Source organism: Phasianus colchicus, chromosome 1 (assembly GCF_987193195.1).
Source record: "Phasianus colchicus chromosome 1, bPhaCol1.hap1.1, whole genome shotgun sequence".
NCBI lineage: Eukaryota > Metazoa > Chordata > Aves > Galliformes > Phasianidae > Phasianus > Phasianus colchicus.
Window position 1 is genome coordinate 191589724 of NC_143436.1, and position 20587 is coordinate 191610310.

Genomic DNA, 20587 nt, shown 5'->3' on the forward strand with positions numbered 1-20587 from the left:
AGAGCAGACAGCCGTGTGATGCCTGGCCCCTGCTGGATGGAGCCGGAACTGATGGGTCTTACACCCATCGCCCGAAACAGTTTCCTTTTAAGGAGTTTTGAGCCAGGGCTTAGGGAAAAGCAGCTCCTTGCTGCTGGGATGCTCCAGGTGTCAGTAGGCTCCAGCATCATTAGGACCACCGGCTGTGATTATGGAGCTGCAAAACTGCATATGGGGTGTGTGCCGTATCTGTTAACATCTCTCTTCTCTCCTCTCACAGCTATTTGTTCTTGAAGGAGATTTAGGGGAAATCCATGGGGTTATGGATGCAAGGGCTGTCCCAGCTCAGCCCAGTCACCAGTCTGAGTGTCTGCAGTAAAGAGCAAATTGAAAATACCTGAATGACATGAAAGGACCCTCAGACTGATTCCTCAGTAACGTAAGATGGTAAGAGCCTGCAACCAGTATACAGCCTGTGCCCACAGTTACTCTGCACTGGTGTAGTTGATCTGAAGACTCTGATTTTTGTGTAAGTATGGCTGTTTTTCACAGAAATTGAGCCTGAGCACTCTCAAGGTAGCACCAAGAAAATAAAAACTAGTGCTGGAATGACAGGTCCTGCCAACCCTTCTTCCCTATATAGTCACAGGGTTATAAAGCTCTCAGCACAGTGAGAAGATAAAAGCATGTTTCTGATTGCAGTGTAACAAAGTGTTATGGCATCTTTAGGAAGCAAACAACAATCCAATGGTGTGGTGCTGGCACAGGCTGTCCAAAGTGGGATGGAGCCCTGGGCAGCCTGATGAGGTGAGTAGCAACCCTGCCCATAGGAGGGGCTTGGAGCTCATTGATCTTTAAGGTCCCTTCCAACCTAAGCCATTCTATGATTGTGTGGTCAGCCCTCACTTTGTACTCTGCAGTCAGCTTCTGGCCCCAAAGTCTGTTTTTTTTTTTTTTCAAATAAGCCCTTCTGCACAGTGAGGCTATGTGGTAAAACATTTTTCTCTCTATACCTAAGACAGTATTTTCATAAAATCATAGAATCACAAGGTTGGAAAGGACTTACAAGATCATCTAGTCTGACTGTCCTTCTATCACCATTACTACCACTAAGCTACTGAACCACGAAGTTTCAGATTACACAAGACTTACAAAGGGATATTCAGAAGACAAAGTTGAGGGAAAATGAGAGAAAGATGGTTTGGAGAGGAATAACAAAACAAAGGGAGAAGAGGATAAAAGTGTCTGATCAAGTGGAAACAGGGCTGGTGGTTGTGTTTGGCTGCCCGTGCCCTGCACTGCTGAGCACAGTCCTATCTTCTATCAAACCCCATTTCTAACTATGCTCTTGAACGAGGAGCTTTCTATTCTGCATACTGCCTTTGACCTCTTTGCTCATTCTTGTCTCATGAGGAGGACAAAGCCTCTGTCAGCTTCCCAGCAGATGGCATTTCTTCACATCTTTGAACACTAAGTCTCCCAAAATCTTTAGAAAGTCCTTTTAAAATTCCTTTAAAATATAACAATAAAATGTATACTCTAAGCGTAAACTGAAAGGAAAGGAATAGTGTGGGTAAATTGGCTGTATATGGTGCTCTATTGTGAAGAATTTCTTCTCAGAGTGGTCAAGCACTGGATGGGCTGCCCAGGGCAGTGGGGGTCACCATCCTGGAGGTGTTTAATGAAAGGGAAGGTGTAGTACTTAGGGATATGGTTATGGGCAATACTGGTGGTGGATGGCTGGACTAGATGGTCTTAGAGGTTTTCTCCAGCCTGAATAATCCCGTGATTCTAAGGAATAGATCGACTTCATAATAATGGTTACAAAATAGATATCTTTAAAGGTCAGGTGTGTGAGATGGCCCGATAGGTTTCCTGTTCTTTTGCTCTGAGATAAAACAAACACAAGTTTTGCTGCCACAAATGAAAGCATCAAGTCTGAGTTGTAATGCGGCGCTGCTCTCAAACGCCCAATCCAGGAGAAGACACGAAGCTTGGAGCGCTGCGTGCTGATTTCACCACACACCCGCAGCTCCAGGAGAATGAAGACCTCTCGAAGGCCGAGGACAGCCCTCGGTGGCCTGCCTGGGACAGGAGGAAGGCTGCCCGCTGCCTCAATGCCTTCCACCTTCCCGAGCTGTGAGGCACGGCTATCCATCCCTGTGAGGATTTTGGCGGGCTTTCCTCCCGGCGCAGTTCTGCGAAGGGCCGCCAGGGGGCGCCATTGTTCCTCGAAGCGCACAGCGGGCCGGGAGCTCCGGTTGCCCCGGCGGCGGCGTGGCGCTGGGAGCGGGCTGGGCGCTGACGGAGCTCGGCCCAAAGCCGAGCCGTGGGGCCGGGAGCGGCGGGGCGAGGGGCAACAGCGTTGTGTGGGTGTCGCCGTGACAAGGGTGGCGGCTGGGTGCCCGGGCTGGGGGGGGCGGTGGTGGTTGTTGGTTGGTGAGGTGGATTTGGGTGTGGGTGGTGGCGGTGTGGGGGGGCAATGGGTGATCAGAGGCGTTGGGGGACAGTGTGGAGGGGCAGCTTCGAGCACAGATCTTACGAGGGGCAGCTGGAACTGGGATTGTTCAGTCTGGAGAAAAAGGAGGCTCTCTACGAGTCCCTGAAGGGAGGTTGTGGTGAGGGGGGGGTCGGCCTCTGTTCCCAGGGAACAGCGATTGGATGAGGGGGAATGGCCTCAAGTTGTGCCAGGAGATGTTCAGGTTGGTTATTAGGAAAAAATCATCACAGAAAGAGTGATAATGCGTTGGCACAGGATGCCCAGGGAGTTGGTAGAGTCACTGTCCTGCAGTGTATTAAAGCCTGCAGGCATTAAGGAACTTTGTAGATGTGGCCTTGAGGGACGTGGTTTAGTGGGCATGGTGGGGCTACGGTTTGTCTAGACGATCTTAGAGGTCTTTTTCAACCTTAATGTTTCTATGAATCTGTATGTGTATGGCAGACAGTGCAGTCTGGTTGCTGGGGGCAAGCTGGCTCAGGCCTCCATTAAGATACTTGGTGATGCAGGGGCTGGCAGGGAGTGCACACAGAACGCAGTAAGGGACTGAGAGCACAAGGAATTGTTTGCGTGGTTTGGAGATTGGAGAGGGTATAATAGTGATAACTGTTGATGGACTACTGTTAAAGCAGGAAAAAAAAAAAAAAAAAAGAAAAATCCAGGGGATGAAACACATCAGTTTCATCACCTGTACATTACAGGTACAGGCTCAGAGCTGGGGCTGTTCAGCCTAGAGAATGCTCTGGGGAGACCTGAGAACAGCCTTCCAGTATCTGAAGGGGGGCTATAAGAAGGAAGTGGGTACACTCTTCTAAAGAGTCTGTTGTAGTAGGACAAGGGGAAATAGTTTCAAACTAAAAGAGTGGAGATCTAGACTGGGTATGAGGAAAAAGTTTTTTGTATTAGGGTAGTGAGGCACTGGAACAGGTTACCCAGTGAATTGATTCCCCCATCTTTGGATACAATCAAGGTCAGGCTGTATGGGGCTCTGAACAACCTTATTGAGCTGTTCATTGCAGGGAAGTTGAACCTGATGACATTTACAGGTCCCTTCCATCTCAAATGATTCTATGATAAGTCTGTATCACTGGTAGGGCTACCATATACATGGTCACTGCAGTAAGTATCTGGAAGTCACAGTGCCTGGACTGGAATATATGGGAGTTGCTTGATTCTAAGAATAAAGTGGCAGTGTTAGTCAGTAATTAAAAATGCACTGGTAACGATAGTGGGATTCTGTTAGGAGTTCAGCCTTATGATTAACTAGTTTGAGAGGAGAAAAATAGATTTTATCCTCTGCAAATGGTTTCCTGCAGGTTTAATATGTTCTCAATCCCTCTAAATGTGTTTCTTTATCTCTTCTGTGTGTGTGTTTTCTCTTGTTTGCAAAACAGAGCAAATCTGTTATTGCAATATGCTGTTTACCTTGCTGTACAGCTTGGAGGCTTGCTTGCTGCACCCTGCACAGGAAGAAGTTCATAAATACATCATTAGATCTCACCTGAAACTTGAGTTTCAAAAAACAAGTCTTTGGAAAATACTGCTGCTTAAAATGTTGTTTCAATTTGTATCCAACCTTAAGCAGGGAAATTGATTATCCATTTAGTAGAAGAGAGATCATTTTAAACAGAGATTGATTAGAAAAAAAGAAGTCGTTAGAAACTGCTACAGTGATCTTCAGTTTCTGAGGAAAATCAGCAAACTGGACGCTTGAAGAGGAATCAATATCACTCAGTTAATTCTGCACTGGAGAGGATGGCAGGTTCTTTTTTTCTATGTAAAAATAGATCCTGTGCTTGTGGATTTGATCTGGAGTTAAGTACCTCCCTCTGTCTCATTGCCATTTTTTTTCTTAATTCGCTTGGTCTCCTTTGGAACACTCGGAGTGTTCACAATTTTTAAAGCTTTCATAAAAAGTATTGTATTAAATAAATGGAAGCTTAATGTGAATTAGTATCTGTAAAGATTATACATGAGTATTAAAGAATTATAAGGCGTCAGACTCGAGCAGCTGCTCACATAGAGCAGGATTTTTTATTGGATGGATAATGTTAATAAGTTTTACAGCAGTTATGGTGATGCTGTCACACAGGCATGATTGTAATGAGATTTAGCAACAGAAACATTTTACTCACCTGTAGCAACCATTAAAACTGATCTGGAACTCTTTGGGAGTTCCAAGGTACTGCTGACAGGAGTTAGAATTTTCCACATTTCTCTGAGTGGAATTGGCTCCGTTTGTGACTTAAGTATTCAACTGTTTCAAAGACTGTGATTGACAGCTTTAGGCAGTTGACTCCATGAGTCCATGTTTTCAGAAGCAGAGCAGACAGAATCTGTACAGGTAGTTTTCCATTAGACTGGGGGGGGGGGGGTAAATTTCTGGATAAAACATGAAGATATTCCAAGCTCTAAGGAGCTCCATGTTGACCAAAGTGTGGCTATGCTTCTTCTCACCTTGCAGAGTGAGCACTTTTTTTTACCTGCCTTTCTGCAGCAGAATGGCTGTTTTCAGTACCTTCACTTGTTTCATCACCAGACACTGTGTACTCATCCAGGGTAAAAAGTAATTTTGGTTACAGAAAGCTGACCTTGCCTTGCTTCAGGATAGGGTGAAAGATCAAGAAGCATGTGCCAGTGTATGGATTAGAGTGCATGTGTCAATAGTTGGGTTCCATTCTCTTGAGTGTAGGTCAATTTGGTTACGATGTTGCTTTCCACTATTCCTTTACTGTCCTCATTTTAATAGGAAGAGTATCCAGCCTGCTGCATCTTTAGTCACAGAACTACTTCGTTGCAGACTTAGCTATTAGAGTGATAAATGGGTGTTCAGAAGTTGAACAGAAAAGCAAGTTGAAAACAGAAACAGGTTGTGTACTATGTTTTTAATCACCAAGTTTAAAACTTCCTTTGATATTTACAATATTTGACATTTGATGATGCGGCTACTAAAAGTGAGGAATCTTCATAAGTGCTATTTTCTTGTGACTATTTTATTTTAAATAATACATGCTACCAGTTTCATTACAGAACTATTCATTGTCAGTTGAATTCTGAGGCTGGTAGCTGTGACAACATGCCCGGGGAATACTGCTGACACAGATATCCCTTCAGAGAGTGGTTTTGTTCCAGCTTTGACAATGAAAACTGATATCAGAGTTGCAGTGAATGGCAAATATTCATAGTGCTAGGAGAACAGAAGGAGAAGGAAAGAGATGCATATTAACAAGTGAACTTGATAATAAAACAAGCCTGACAAAGAAACAGAGACAAAGGACTGTAAGAAGAACAACTGCTTGTTTGATTTGCAAAAAATGTAAAGCAACCCACAGTAAGGGATGCAAGAAGTAACTAGTGATAGAGGCCCCTGTTCACAAACATATATTTATTCAGGACAACACTTCTGGGTGTCAGAACATGGCCCTGAGTACTGCCATGGGCAGGATTACTGTTGTCAGTATAGCACCTCATTTGTATCAGAGCTGTTAAGAACTTGTTATAAGTGACAAAGTCTGGTGAACTTATCATATTTTGAGGATCATTCATTCCTCATTTTTTTCTTCCTTTCTGCTTTGCCCTCTCCTCACTTTAGATCTAATATCCAGCAGAAGTACATCAAAAAGCATGGAAGAGAAGAAGGTGAAAGAAGAAGAGCAAAGTGCAGAAGAATCAGTTTTCCTGGAAGCCTTACTAGAATTTCAGTGAGTTTAATATATTTAACTTTTCACTCACCTAGAGTATATGAGTGAATAAAGCAAACAGCAATCCACCATCCAAAAGCAAACCAATCACCATGTGGAGTGTTGTGATTGCATATTGTTCTTTTGTGCTCTTGTTTTGAGCTTTCAAGGCTATTTTAGAAATATATGCACTTTTTAAACTGTGTCTCTACAAAATCGTCTCTTTTCTTCTGCCAGAAGAAAAAAATTATGTCAGTAGGTTATAACTTAGGACAATTCGTTTTATTAGAAAATAAAAACTTTTTTGTCTGCTAATAGGAGATATTTGATGGCTTGCTCTGAGATCACAAGATCACATTTGATTGTAATTTCCAGAATTCCCCAGTGTTCACAGAGGTGTACAGCCAGAACCTCTGCAGCTCCAATTGGTCTTTTATTGCAGCTGAGTGTGGAACACAAATGAAAATGATATAACCAACATCAAATAGTTTCTCAGTTAAAAATTCTGGCCTTAAGGAGTAGCAGAGGTTGGGCAAACCAGAGAGCAACCATACACTGTTCTGGTGACACCTGCAAGAGTTTGCAGGGTTGATGTGGAATTTTCCATTTGAATTTACAAAGAACGGAGTACAAATTTCCATAGTGAAGCAGACCAAGGTTAGCAGAGTCGTATCACAAATAAATACTATCCAAAAAAAAAAAAAATCTATTTTGCTAAGAAATAAGCAAACTGTATTAGTAGACTGAAAGGAAAAATACGTTTGTGATAAATTTGTTGTTGTGCATATTTGAACATCCAAGCAAACAACTCATTTATGAGTCTTTCACTGAAATGTGTGCTGTGCTGGCACACGATCTTTAGCTTCTAAAGCGGTAGTAGAGGAAAAGAGGAAGAAAGTTTTCTTTCTGTTTCTTTCCTCCCTCTCTTCTTTCGCTCTCTTTATCTCTCTTATTCCTTCTTTGTCTCTGAAATTTATAATTTGTCTGTGCCACTTTATTGTGGAAAATAGCGTAATAATACAAGTGTATTTCTTTCACATTTCTCTTTGTGACTTTTCCAGCACATTGTGTATTTAACTGTCTTTCCAGCTTCTTTTGCACACTGAAGGATGACTGCTGTTCATATGAGTTTGTTATTTAGGAGGCCCCAGCACGGAGTCAAGCTGTCACCTTTGTCTAATAAGTAATACATTATGAGAACATCAAGTCTCATATCTTTGTGCCTACTGGAAAACTTGAAGAGTACTGTGGAGCACTCTGACAGAGGAGCATACAAATCTACACATCTCCAATGTACATTTCTCAATTCCTGTGTGATCCAAACTTAGGAAAAAAAAAAAGTGATCTTTTAAAAAAATATTAATATGATAGGAAAGGGCAAATAAAAAAAAAAGTCAAGAAACAGTAAAAGTTATTGTGATAACTGTCATACTTGGCTCCATTTTGCTGTATGGTGAGTGAATTTCAGGATTGGGGAGGGAAAAGACTATAGAGAATTTTGCAAAAAAACCCCACTGTTCTTCTAGAATATTTCTGAAAGAGTGATCACCACTGAAGCTATTCTGTAGCTGTGGCAAAGAGGATGTTAAGTGGTCTATGAAAATTATGGAAGTAGTGAGTTAGATCTTTGACAGAAATCTATAGACATACTTAGAGGAACTCTGGCAGTGCCCATTCCTTTAACACTTCTTGAAGTTACTTAACAAGTTCTTGGTGGAAAACATACTGTTTCTAAGGCTCACCAAATGAAAGTTTTGGAAGAATTGGATGCTGTTTAAGGCTCCATTTTGAGATTTATCTGGCCTACCTCTGAAAGAACTGCCTAGGCTGCTTCTATAGTGAGTGATGAGTAAAAAATATTTCTGGAGCAGAAACTGTCTTGTCTTAAAAGCGATCTTCACAAAAGGTCAGCTCATCCACAGCCCAAAAGGAGAACTTCTTCCTATCTAGTAGCCACAGTAGTAGCCAAAGGAACACTTTAGCCAGGGAGTCCCTTTCTCAGTATGAGCAAGAGATCCAAACTGACGTGAAGGTCCACATCTATATGGGAAATCTTTTGTTTTTAATGCAGTGAGTAGACAACAGTATTTACCCAAATTATTCAATCAGTGTGATACCAAAAAAAAAAAAAATACATGTAAGTAGAGTTTATGTCTAATCTAGCTTAACATTCCCTTCTCTTTTTGTAAGGATTTCTTTCTTTACTCTTTCTCTTCAGAATTGAGAAAAAAGAAGCAGCAATTGATAAGGTTTTGTTTGATTTGAAACAAGTGGAAAAAAAGAACAAAGAATACAATGAAAGAGTAAGTGACCATACATCTTTTTCTTATCACATTTTTTTCTCCCGACACATTTCACACATGGTATTTTAACTCACAGCATTCAAGCAGCCATTTGTTTTCTCATTTCCTTGGGATGGACATCTTCAAATTAGAGAAACTTCTGGAACTTGCAGATTATCCCCTCCCCTCTGTGCTTTTCAAATACGAAGAATAACTTTTTAGCGGAGTGTTCTTGCAGTCCATCCTGCACTGGTACACATCCAACATTTCTTCATTGCTTTACTTTGTAACTTTGAAAACAAATTTGAAAATGTTTCTACATAAGTCTTTCCAACTCTTGTAGAATGACAATCTGAAGGAGGAACAGGAGGCACACATCAGGCGTATACTAAGAAGAATAGAAGAAAAGGAGCAAGAAAAAGATGCAAAGGAGGTTGTAACTAGGGATGATGTGGAAGGATCACTGAAAGACAAATGGCAATATGCTAAGGACAAAGAGCAAATTCTAAAAGGTAAATTATGAGTTGTGGAAGAGTGGTTTGCAGTTTACACAGTTGGAATTACACAGATTTTGCATTTTAAATAGATTCTGTTTCCTCGTTAATAACAGCATTTAACCTTTCCTTCCTAAAATTCAATTGTGAAGAACTTGTAAGAAAATCTGCTCATTACCCTGAATTAAGAATCAATGGGAGTGAGTCTTTTATGGAAACAAACCTAGTATATTAGACTTCTTGTGATGTGTGTTACTGTGCAAGTACAAACACTTCATATTTTCCATTAAAGTGAAATTGATGAAAGCCCTCTGCACTGGTTCCACTGGAAGACTGAAAAATTAATATTGATGGCAGCAAGAAGGACTGCTTGTGGTTGCTGAAAGTTGTGGTTGCCATCCCTGTGATTCTCAGTGGGAATGAAGTCACATGTGTCTTCAGTTACACTTCAGTGAGAATTGTTGTCTCCTTGGCAGAAGAGGATCTGTCTTTTTTCAGCAGTGATGCTGGCCCTTGGCACTTTGAGACCATCATGTTATAAAGAGCTGTAACGTAGAAGAATCTCCCCCCATTCCCCAGTCCCAGTGAATGTGCCTTTATTAAAGAAATCAATGAAGTCAAAAGAATGACAGAATATCAGCTCAAGAAACTGGTGATGAACTTGTCTTCCAATGTTCTTATTTTTATAGACCTGCTCTTCCAAACAGAAGAAACTGACCAACGACTTTCAGTGAGGCAGAGTGAGAGGGATTATTGGTTGGAGTACAAAAATGTAGGAAGTAGAACAGATGCCAACAAGATTAAGAATCTGAAAAAAGACATCAAGGAAGTCAAAGACGACTTTCAGAGGTCTTCAGGTCAGTTTACACCTAGCGTAATGTAAACCTTCTAAATTCTTTGTGTATTACTTGCATGAACTAATTAGATTATGATTGAAATTCAGGACTAGAGGGAGTTGTGTGGGCAGTGGTTTGAGCTGTGCCTCCATTTGCTAGTCTCATGCTGAGGTCCTGCAAAACTGCCAGCAGACATACACAAATCCTGGCAACTGTTTCAATATTGACACAACAGTGCAATTATTTAACAGCTTATATATTCTGGTGCTGAGTGCTTTATAAAGCCATTAGATTTCTTTATTACTGCTCTACTTTAAAATCATTTAAATATTTTGCTGGTGTGTAACCCATGCTACTAACAGGAGAAGGATGTCCTGATTTTCTTCCTTTACGACCCTCTCAGTATGCATGGCCACAGCCAAGCAGCTGCTAGTAACAGGCAGTGACATTCTAACAGTCTGTATATTCTGTGCCAACCATTACCAGGCATCAGCTACTGTGGACAAGAGCCAGCCTGCTATCTTTTTGTCTCTTGAAACATATTTTACCATGATTAAGATCTGCATTATGTTTTCTGCATTGCCAAATAGCTTGTCAGAGATCAAGGTTTGTATTCAAGGAGAGGCTGATATTTTTTATTGTGTGTTTTCCCTCTTCTCAATCAAATGAAAACTTTGCTGTACAACTGCTGATATATGAAATGAAAAAGAGAATAGCCTCTTATATAGAATGCCAAAATGAACCCATAGGAACATTCAGTCTGGTCTCCTGCGTATCACAGGATATAGAGCCAAAAACTCCTTACTGAACAGAAGTGTATTTATTGAAGGACTGTGACAGAGATACATATAGCAGTTGCCTAATTAACGTACAGAAAAATGATGCTGTGATGAATGTTAGCATACTGTTTTATTCAGCTTCCTAAAATCAAACATGGCTGGGGAGTACTGTCTCCTAGCCTACAAAAAATACAGCTAGCAAGCATCCAGTGTGATGCTGCAGCAAATTGGGCTTGTTCAATTCTCAAATTTGTAGCAGGCTTGGGGAACAAGCGTAGGTAGAGTGGTTTCTGTCTCTGTAGTTACCTCTGCAGGGACTGACACTGGCATCATTCATGTGGTCTGGAGATGACATTGTAAACAGAATTACTGGAGGGCAGAGGAAGCAAAAGAAAGCCTTACACTTATATGAGGTCTGGAGGAAAAATGTTACAGTGAGACATAGGGGAAATAGGCTCCACAGAACGAGTGAGTATGTCTGAACAATTCCTCCTCTTATTATCCCAAAGTATCTCAGATCATTCAGATGTCTGAAACAATGAAAAGGTGATTCAATTATAGCATGTAAGTACTTCTAGGTCTTTCTGCCAAGTCCAGATGGTGGATTGATTACAGCAGACCAGCTTCCACAGTGTTAAATTAGGAACTAATGCAAAACTAATGCACCTTTCCTATTTGACTGCTTTTGATTTCACAATGGGTCCATAACCAGACACACACTGAAAGCCAGGTCAGCATTAAGTAGAGTGTCTGCAACACAAGCACAGAGCGAGGCAGAATTTTAAGCTTCTGGAACAAGGGTGAAATGCCTTTCTTCAAACAAATTTGCTGCAATCTCATTAATTCTTCCACAAGCAGAAAAAACTAAGCAGTAGAGTAGAATAGCATAAAAACAACTGAAAGGAAGGACAAAATAATTAAACAGTAAGTGTCTAGAACTTGAAGTCAAACAAATTCAATTAGGTATAAGATGTACTTTCTAAATAAGGAGCACAAGTAATGATGAGAGCAAATAATTGAGGCAATTGCCACATTCCCTTTTCTTTTTTTTTTTTTTTTTTTTTTTTCTTTTGTCAAATTAGAACCCTCTGGAAGACTTAGATAGTTCAGAAGATTTATTAGGTTCTATAGGATGGTAACTGAAAAAAAATGCTGTACTAATCCAGGTGTGTGAGATGACCTAATATGTTTCTATATGTAAAAATTAAGTTTCCTCAGCATGTCTTGTGGATCAATCCAGGAGCTCTGTTATCGAGAGAAATAAAATTTAGCATTAAGATAAAAATATCTTTCTAGAGAATTACTCAGTTTAGGAGCTGCTGAAGTTGCTAACAGAGAAATGCAAGCTACTTCAGCTTTCTAGTTTTGTGCTTAATACTATTCTTTGGGTTTGGAAGGATGTCTTCTATGGACAAGTTATCTGCTCCACAGGATGGGATTCAACACGTGTTGGTGGCTGATAAGTTCCTGTTTAGGAACAACATTGTTGTCAGGTTATGATTTCTGGTTTTCTTTTTTGCTTTGAAGAATATTACAAAAATGCTTTGAAAGCAATGAAAGAAGAGAATGATACTCTGGTTGAGATGAACATGAAGAAAAATAAGGAACAGGCCCCAGAGGTATTCCTTCCTTTTTTTTTTTCCGAAATGTTAACTGTGTTATAGTTCTAATTTATGCACTCTGCATAAATAATTATTTCAATTGGAATTAAGATGTGGAACTGTTCTGACAAATTGAGAGCATAATAACCTGTTAGTGCTCTTTCTGAATATGGCATTGCTTGCTGTCACACACGTGTAGCATTTTTTACACCAAACAATGAGCAGCTATGAAGGCATTTTACAAGAGCAGGTATGGGAAACCAGGCATGAGGCACAGGTATTACTTGTTCATCAACACATCACTTCTGCTGCCACCTTAATTTTGGTGCTTGCATAGACACCAAAACACATGTAATGTGAGAACCTAGTCCTGTGTGCTTGTGTTGATATATAGCAGCATCTGCCCTCCCTGTTGTTTCTTTCCTCTTACTGACATCAATAATTAAATCGTACCAGTGGCTCATTAGCACAAACCTCTACATGTTTATGTCACTTGTCAGATTAGTACTGTCTCAGCTGTGATTTTACTTGTCTTCTTGTAATAGCCAAATGTTTGACAGCTTGAAAACAGGAAGATTCAAGCAGTAGTGGGAACTGGGCAGAAGTTGATAGAGAAAAAAGAAATTCTCCTAATTCAAATATAGAAAACTATAAAATATTAGTAAATTGCTTGTCATGTAAACCACACAGGGCTGGATGATGGAGAAGAAACAGCTGGCCTTGTGGGCTAAATCTGCTTGTAATCCCTCAGGGGATGTTACAGCCTGTTGTGATGATGTTTCTTAATTATTTCCTGCTGAACAGCAGAAGGTTCTTCTTTTTACTGTACAGCACTGTCAAAGTCCTGCCTTCAGAGGAGATGATATTAAATTGTGTTTTCTCAGAACGCTGTAAGATACTTAGACAAAAACAGCTGCAGAGAAATTGAAGAGAATGAGTGGCTAAAGGAAGAGGTAAGAGGATCACTTGTTTTCAGTTTATCAGAGCAGCTCAGGTTTGAAATACAGAGGCGTACAAGGGTAATTGCGTCCAGGGACACAAATACTCTGAGCAGTTTTAGAGGACAGAAAAAAAACACTTTGGAAAAAAGGGCTTCAGGAAGCTCTAAATGGGAGGTAATAAAGAAACCCTGGAGCTTAGGACACTGAGAAGAAAATGCAAATTGCACATAAGCTATAATTTATTACTTGGTACTTTTATACTGTTCTTTCATGGCAGTTTAGAGCTACATATTAGATATATGTAACTTTTATTGTCAAGGAAAATCTTTTTGTAAGCCAAATTCATGAAACTCATTTTTCCGTGGTGAAGGTTTGATTGTGTTTGTTCCAGTCAATGCAGATTCTTCACTGTGGTCAAAACCAAAGCAAGAGATTGGAGGGAGGAAATGCCCTTTCCCATTTTTGCAACTCACAGTTTAGAATGGAGAAAAACTTGTTTGGAAATTAATGAATGAACTTATTCTTTTTCAGTACCAGATCAACAAATCTGGCAGGGGTTCTCCTTTTTACCTACTGGTTTAAGGCACTTGCCAATATGCAAGGATACGACTTTCCTTCTTCGAATTAACGAGCTCTGAGCTCACACCTTTAACTTTCCAAGGAGGGTGTCCAAGCCACAGTCTTTGTGGCAATGAGGTAGTTGTCAGCAGAAGGGAATGAATGTTTTAATCTGTATAAGCAAACGGGAGCTTAAAATTTATATTCCACCACTGAATGAGCATGTACTGCTAGAGAATTCCATTTCCTTTTCTCTATCTCACAAATTTTACACAATATTAGGCAGTGTAGACAGCACAGGTCCACTTTGGAGTGCTCTTCTGTCCTGGCAGGCTCTCTCCTCAATCTTGAGGGCTGTGGGTTTCTTCCCTCTCAAACAGAAGTTTTCTGTGTTATGAATTAGTTTCTTTTGTTCTTGGTTTCCCATAAGTTAGTGCTCTGAATTATTGTGGCAAACAGAATGTTTATTGGTAGCTTTTCCAATCCTTGGAATTCACTCATTCTTTTGCTTTCCCTATACAAATTAAATGTTTTGTTTAAGACTGATGGTTATATGTAGCTGGCAAGCCCTTTCAGTATTTTCTTTTGGGGATTTAAAACAAAAATACCAGTTTTGTCAGTGTTCACAATTTAAAAAGTTTTTTTTTTTTTTCTGAACTGAAAAGAGAGTTACCAACACACACATAACATAGCTGCCTCTAACATGGAATGAATTTGGAGAACAGAGTCACATTTTTCCATCATTAGTATGTTGCACCAAGCTGACACAAAGCTGTATCACCTTATTGTGCCAAGCCACATCCTGCTTAATGTCCTGCCAGTTTCACCTTTTTTAATTGCTAGAAGAAGTGGGAAGTAGCTTTTCACTGCAAATTTGGATGATTACAGCTGGGTGAATTAGGCTTAGGTGAGAAAAGAAGTATTCAGGTTACTAAATATTGCTTTTATACATGTGCATGTATGGTTTTGGAGAAGGTATCCACACCCCATTGAACATTTTGCTTCCCAGTGAAGGAGGTAAGAACTTGCTTGTACTTCAGGTAAATTGGGATAAATTGTGGGAACTGAACAACTGGTATTCTGCAGTTAATGTAACTTCATTGCAACATGGGGTGATTACCATCCAAAAGGAAGTAACACCTGGGGTTTAGTCCATGCAGTGGCTAACCTGGACTGAAAGCATCACTAGTTCTGGGTGAGAAAGTTTTATGTGTGAATGGGAACTGGGAGAGGAACACTTGCTGAGCAAGGGCCTGAATTTCCCTCTGCAAAGAATGCTTTTCTCTCTCTAAGTTCTGCTGCGAAATTGAAAAAAGAAAAGAAAAGACAAATCCAAAGTTTCTTTCTCCCAGAACAATTTGGCCACATGAGAAGGTTCTGCTAGCAGGGTTGCACACATGTGTCTGCAAATAGAGTTCTGATGTAGAAGAGCCAGAGAGAGAGAGAGACCTTTCCTCTGCCTGAAAATGTGTCAGCACCAAATGCACAGTGCTTTCTTCCTAGGCATATACTACTGAGACAGTCCGTACCCATATTGGAAAGCTTTCCTAGTAACTACCTAAAATTACCTTTTGTTGTTTTTTTTTTTTTTTTTTTTTTTTTAAATTGTCTAAAGGTTAAACTGTATCGAAAGAAAGTGAGAGATTTGAAAGCCTCTGTTCAGCTCCTGGAAGAAGAAAATATCAGTATAGTGAGAAAACTAATGGATAACAAAATTCAGAACCTGAGAGTACCCAGGTAAAATGATGCCTTCAGACTCAGAATTCATTATCACTTTTTAAAAACAAAGCCTACCTCTATTTGGGCTTTCCAGCAATGAAAGCAATGTAGTTTTTCTAGTTGTGTGGTATCTGAATTTGACTGTGTGTGGGACTTGCATCTTTAAAAGACAACAGTGAACTTGTAACCTTCCAAATTCAGAGAAGAAGCTGAAATATTTGACTATGGCTGGGTCTTTGTAGGTTATTACTTTCTTCTAATGGAGGTACAGTTAGGGCTTGAAATAGTTTCTTTTTGTTGTCATTGTCTCAGATCCAGGTTCTCAGACCAACTGCAAGTGATAGCTTTTTCCTTTATTGCTGGCAAAATGTTAAAGGATTAATATGCAAATATATGCAATCTTGCAGAGTGAAATAGATTGCAGGTAGCACTGGGCAGAAGTAAGGAAGAGGCCTTGGGGTGAGTTTCTCTGTAGATGTGTCTGTAGTATTACATTCCTTTATACTTAAATCATTGAACTTGTTCCCTACGGAGCAATGAATTTACCCTCAAAATGTCCTTGCTAATGGTATGAAAAGCACTGTGTGATAACACGAATGGCCCCTCTTCATTTTCTAGTCCAAGCTCAGGAATTTCAGTCCTACTGCACAAAAAAGTTCAATGTCTTAAGTCAGAAGTGCACATTTTTCTCTCCTCTAAACTCTGAACTGCTTTTAAGAAAGAGCTGCCAGCTGCGGTTCCAGTCTTGGACTGACTGGAGACTTTAACATTTGTTTTCTTTTAGTCTCATGGACATAGTTGAAGTTAAAGCACTAAGAACAAACAATGAGCAGCATTAGCTGCTAAGCTACCTGGCTGCCTCCATTGCATTTTTAAGCCATTGCGCTGTTCTGCATTTGTAGTTGAGCAGCAAACAGCCTTCAGAAAGGGCAATCTCCTCTCACCCCAAAGCACTGCACAAGGGATTTAGAGAGAGAATTCAGACTTCTAATGTTAGTTTCCCTTTTTTTTTTTTTTTTTTTTTTCTCTTTTACTTTCATAGGCATTTGTTTCTTACTCAGGCAACTGGCTTGCAAGATGAATCTCTCCAGGATGAAAGTAAAGCAGTAGAGCATAGAAAATACTCAGGTAACACACATGCCAGCAGCTTATAAGAACTGATAAGTCACTGGACATTTAAAAACTTATTTCTTAAGGTTTCTCCAAACTGCCTGTAATTTCCCACTTAAATGAATCCAGCACAGTAATGATAAAATGTAGTTTGGATTAGGAAGAGAAAATGCAATCGGTAACATAGTTCTAAAACTGAAATCAGTGTTTAGATTGTTGAACATCATTACTCATAGAGCTAGCCAGGAGCTTGGCTAATACAAATCAGCCATTTTTTACAAAGATGTGATTCATATCTTAATCAGCTCTTTACTGATCCATATTGTCTTAACTTCATTATCATATCTTGTCCTGGGGAAGACACATTGCTTTCACTTGTACACTTGATGTGTACATGCACCTTGCAGCCATTCAGCTCATAGAGCTAATTTGAAACTGTTCCCCAGCAAGAGCAGATGAAGCTACACAGAGCTCAGCCTGAACTTCAAACCTTGGTAAGATGTACTGGGCTCAAACCTGACTATATACAGGTAGGTGTGGATTAGAAACCTGTTTGCTTTGACAGGCTCAGTGCTGTTACCTGTGCTGTATGTTCACAGTAGTTAGTAGAGGAGCTGGGATCATGTCACTGTCACAGACTGACATGTCATTTGTCATGCTGAGAGTTGGTCAGCTGCAAATGTGAGCTATGAAGGGGAATTGTAAGAAGAATAGCTGTGTTTCAGGAACATATGGAGATACATACAGAAAAATAACTATTTCTGCTGTGTTTCCTATTTTTTAAGTATTCATGGCTATACAGTGAGCTGCATTACATCACACTGTCAAACCACATTAAAGATTGTAGGCAGTGCTGCTACTGACTACTAATTGTGATCTTCATAAAGTTTTAACAACTACACACATTATTTTTCTCTTCAAAAAAGCAAAGACTGATGGAGAGGAAAGCCTCAGGAGAGCTGCAGTCTCCTGTCAGAAAAAGAAGTCATTTCCAAAGATTCAGTGTGAAACAGAGATTGAGAAATCATGGGATCATGATGAAGAGCTGCAGGAAATGTCATTGACTCCAATTCTTAATAGCTTGTTTGAAGTTGAAAGAGATTTCCAGGTATGAGTTCAAGTATTTGGGTCTTTCACTGACACAGTGTATTTCAGAGTGCAGCACTGGCTTCTGCCACTGCAGGGTTCCTTCTTTCTTCTCTCTGACCCTGGCTCTGTGGTCCTGTTCCTGCATCTGGGCAACTCTGGTGCACATCAGCCTTTTCTATAGCTGATTCACTCACTAACCCAGCAGAAAAGCTTGCCTATTTTTTTTCTCTGCTTGAGTGTTTTCTGTTGGGTTACTCAACCACACTGACTCAGAGGTCTGGAGAAGATCAGAGCCAGAATAAATGTGGTGGAAGCACACAGCTGGACTCAGACCTCTTGCCTCTGGCAGTAATGCACTGTTGGATTAGTTTAATCCTTCCTACAGAACTAAGTATGGGAGAACAGTTTGGTCTGCAGAGAAAGTGTTATTGTTGAAAACCTGCAGGAAAATAGGGCAGCAGGGCTGCAATCTCCTAAGGTTAACTGGCTTGTAGATTCATCCATCAACATTGAAATTACTGAACGCAGCAACCCCAGGACAACGCCTTGACAGTTGATTTTCATAGGAAACATGCTAATTATCTGAAGAACTGTTTCTTTTCTGTGTAATGGCAAAATAATAATATTCTTTCTTCTTAAGGAATACTTAAAATTGGGTCCTCTGGTGTCAAACCCAATGTGTGTGGTTGGAAGAGCAATGCCTATTCATAAAGAGCCAGAAGAAACACCAAGTAAGAGCCCCGCTGAAGGCAACTATATTGGTGAATCTGACAGGCACATCACACCTCAGATGATCAAGGCCTTATCTAAAGAAAAGGTTGGTTAAAAAAAAACAAGCTGGGTTATTAATACAGAAATGTAACATTCTTGGTTCATTAAAGATTTGCTCTGTCCTTCAAGGAATGAGTGGACTTTGTGGATACTATTTTTGAAAGCCTGAATCATCTACATATTGAAGTTTAATGAGAGGCATGTGGAGAGCTGCTTTCCTTAGATACGGAGGAGACTCTTGTGCATGCCCTGGGCTTCTCAATCCAAGCAGCTGCAGGCATAGCTAATAAATGATCTGAGTTACTATTTAGCTTTCGTGGTCCCTACTTGCAGCCTGTCAAATATGGGATGCCACCTTGAGCAGACATTGAATGCAGACTGCCATCAAGTATGGATCTGTAACAAAATACTTTGCTAAATGAGAATCCAGGTTAGCCAAGCACAATTTGAATATTGTTAGAATTCAAATGTTTGAATCATTTTATCTGTCTGCGTCAAAAATTCTAAGTAAGCATCTTGCAATTATTGACAATTAATTTAAACATTTTGAAAAACAGCATAAAATCTTTTTTTTTTTTAATTAGCCAAGTATATTGTGCAAGCCTTCATCTTTGTTGCGTGCCTTGTGTTTGTTAAGTGTATCTTGACACACTGATTCAATGAATTTTTCCCCATTCTGTGTGTCCTAGACATGATGCACTGACTTCCCCCAGGGCAAATAGCACTGCAGTGTCTCACTTCATCCCATGCTTCAGTGCAACCATTTTTCATCCTTTCCTTTACACCAGCAGGTGTCTCCTTGAGCCGAAGGTGCTTGGAACTGACTACCAGCTCCTCAGAAATCTGGCTCTCAAAGCAGCATAGAAACACAGGAGCCTTCATCTCAGACTGAATCTCCCTTGGATTGCAGAGTGAACACTTAGATTTTGGATGTGTCTCTGCTGTAACTGAGTTACTGCAAAGACTGAGGTGACCCCTAATATTCATGTGGCCAGAGAGTGTGGATCCATGCTCGCAAGGTGCTCACGTTTCCAGCCCAACAGAAGGCTCCCCTTGGCTGCATGGCTTTCTTTGATTGAAGTGCAAGCTGTAGGAGACAGCTTACTTGAAAGACAGATTAGTTCTGCTCAGTGGTTAGTCTGGCTTTTCGTTTAGTCACAGAATTAGAATATGGCTTATGTTTAACAGCTTTGCTGTTAAAGAAAGGCCTTGCCTTCTTCCCACTGCTCCCCAAAGGGCATTTACAGTAATGTAAGGCTCACCTCTGTGCTTCTGTCCATAATCCACTGCACTCTGTAAGACAATATCAAGTTGTACCTCAGAAAAAATAACCTTGCATCTTGAAATCACTGCTTAGGATTTAACCATAAATGCCTGCGTGGGTGAGAGGGAGTTAAAAAGAACTCTGAAACATGTTAATTGGGGCATAAGCCACAAGCAGCCTGCACAAGCCAGATGCAAGCGTCTTCAGTGGAGTGTCTCACATTCCCTTGATTTCTATAGGCTTTGCATTTAAAGCCTGTGAGGCTTTTACATGGGGAACAGCTAGGCTTTTAGCAGAAGAGCATTTACAGACCATCTTGAGTGAGATCATACAGCAGGTGCAGGACTGCCAGGGGATGAGGCCCAGCCAGCATGGGTTCATTAAAGGCAGGTCCTACCTGACCACCCTGATCTCCTTCTGGGATCAGTTGACTCAACTGGTAGATGAGGAAAACGCGTCCACATGGTCTACCCAGACTTCAGCAAAGCCTTTGACTCTGTCTCCCACAGTATTCTGCTGGAGAAGGTGGCAACTCCAGGGCTTGGGCTGGTTATGCTCTTCGCTGGGTAAAGAACCAGCTGAAGGGCTGGGCTCTGGTAGTGAATGGAGTTAACAGCCAGCTGGTGATCCCCAGGTGTCAGTACTGAGGCCTGTCCTCTTCAGTAACTTTACTGATGACCTTGATGAGGGAATCGAGTGCACCCTTGTTAAGTTTGCAAATGACACCAAGCTGGGAGGAAATGTTGCTCTGCCTGGGTGTAAGAATGCCTTACAGAGGGATCTGGGCAGGCTGGACAGCTGGGCTGAGGCCAATGGGATGAAGTTCAACAAGACCAAGTCTACATTTTGACCACAACAATCCCAGGCAATGCTACAGGCTTGGGGCAGAGTGGCTAGAAAGCTGTGCTGAGAAATGAACCTGGGAACATTGGTCAACACTTGGTGAACCATGGGCCAACAGAGATCAGTATTCTTGGGCAGCGTGGT

General features: G+C 40.7%; 2 protein-coding genes across 7 annotated transcripts in view; one reads left to right on the forward strand and one right to left on the reverse strand.

Moving 5' to 3' along the window:
* SYTL2 (synaptotagmin like 2) overlaps nucleotides 1–2092 on the reverse strand; it is a 55891-nt gene extending 53799 nt beyond the window's left edge. The window contains exon 1 of the mRNA XM_090134087.1: nucleotides 2006–2092. The gene's annotated coding sequence lies outside the window, so the exon portion shown is untranslated. The remainder of the gene's footprint in view (nucleotides 1–2005) is intronic.
* On the forward strand, nucleotides 717–19314 carry CCDC83 (coiled-coil domain containing 83). Of its 6 annotated transcripts, none has more exons than XM_090134102.1 (12): nucleotides 717–786; nucleotides 6069–6177; nucleotides 8375–8459; nucleotides 8782–8950; nucleotides 9622–9789; nucleotides 12075–12166; nucleotides 13033–13101; nucleotides 15263–15384; nucleotides 16409–16494; nucleotides 17403–17584; nucleotides 18206–18382; nucleotides 19125–19314. In XM_090134102.1, exons 2-12 carry the CDS (start codon nucleotides 6101–6103, stop codon nucleotides 19137–19139), a joined length of 1242 nt encoding a protein of 413 aa, XP_089990228.1. In that variant the 5' UTR covers nucleotides 717–786; nucleotides 6069–6100; the 3' UTR covers nucleotides 19140–19314. The 6 variants fall into 6 exon arrangements, with proteins under 6 accessions (XP_089990228.1, XP_089990227.1, XP_089990230.1 ...); XM_090134101.1 differs by lacking the exon at nucleotides 717–786 and adding an exon at nucleotides 2260–2348; XM_090134104.1 differs by lacking the exon at nucleotides 717–786 and adding an exon at nucleotides 2260–2348 and having other exon boundaries at nucleotides 19128–19313.
* The last annotated feature ends 1273 nt before the right edge of the window (nucleotides 19315–20587 follow it).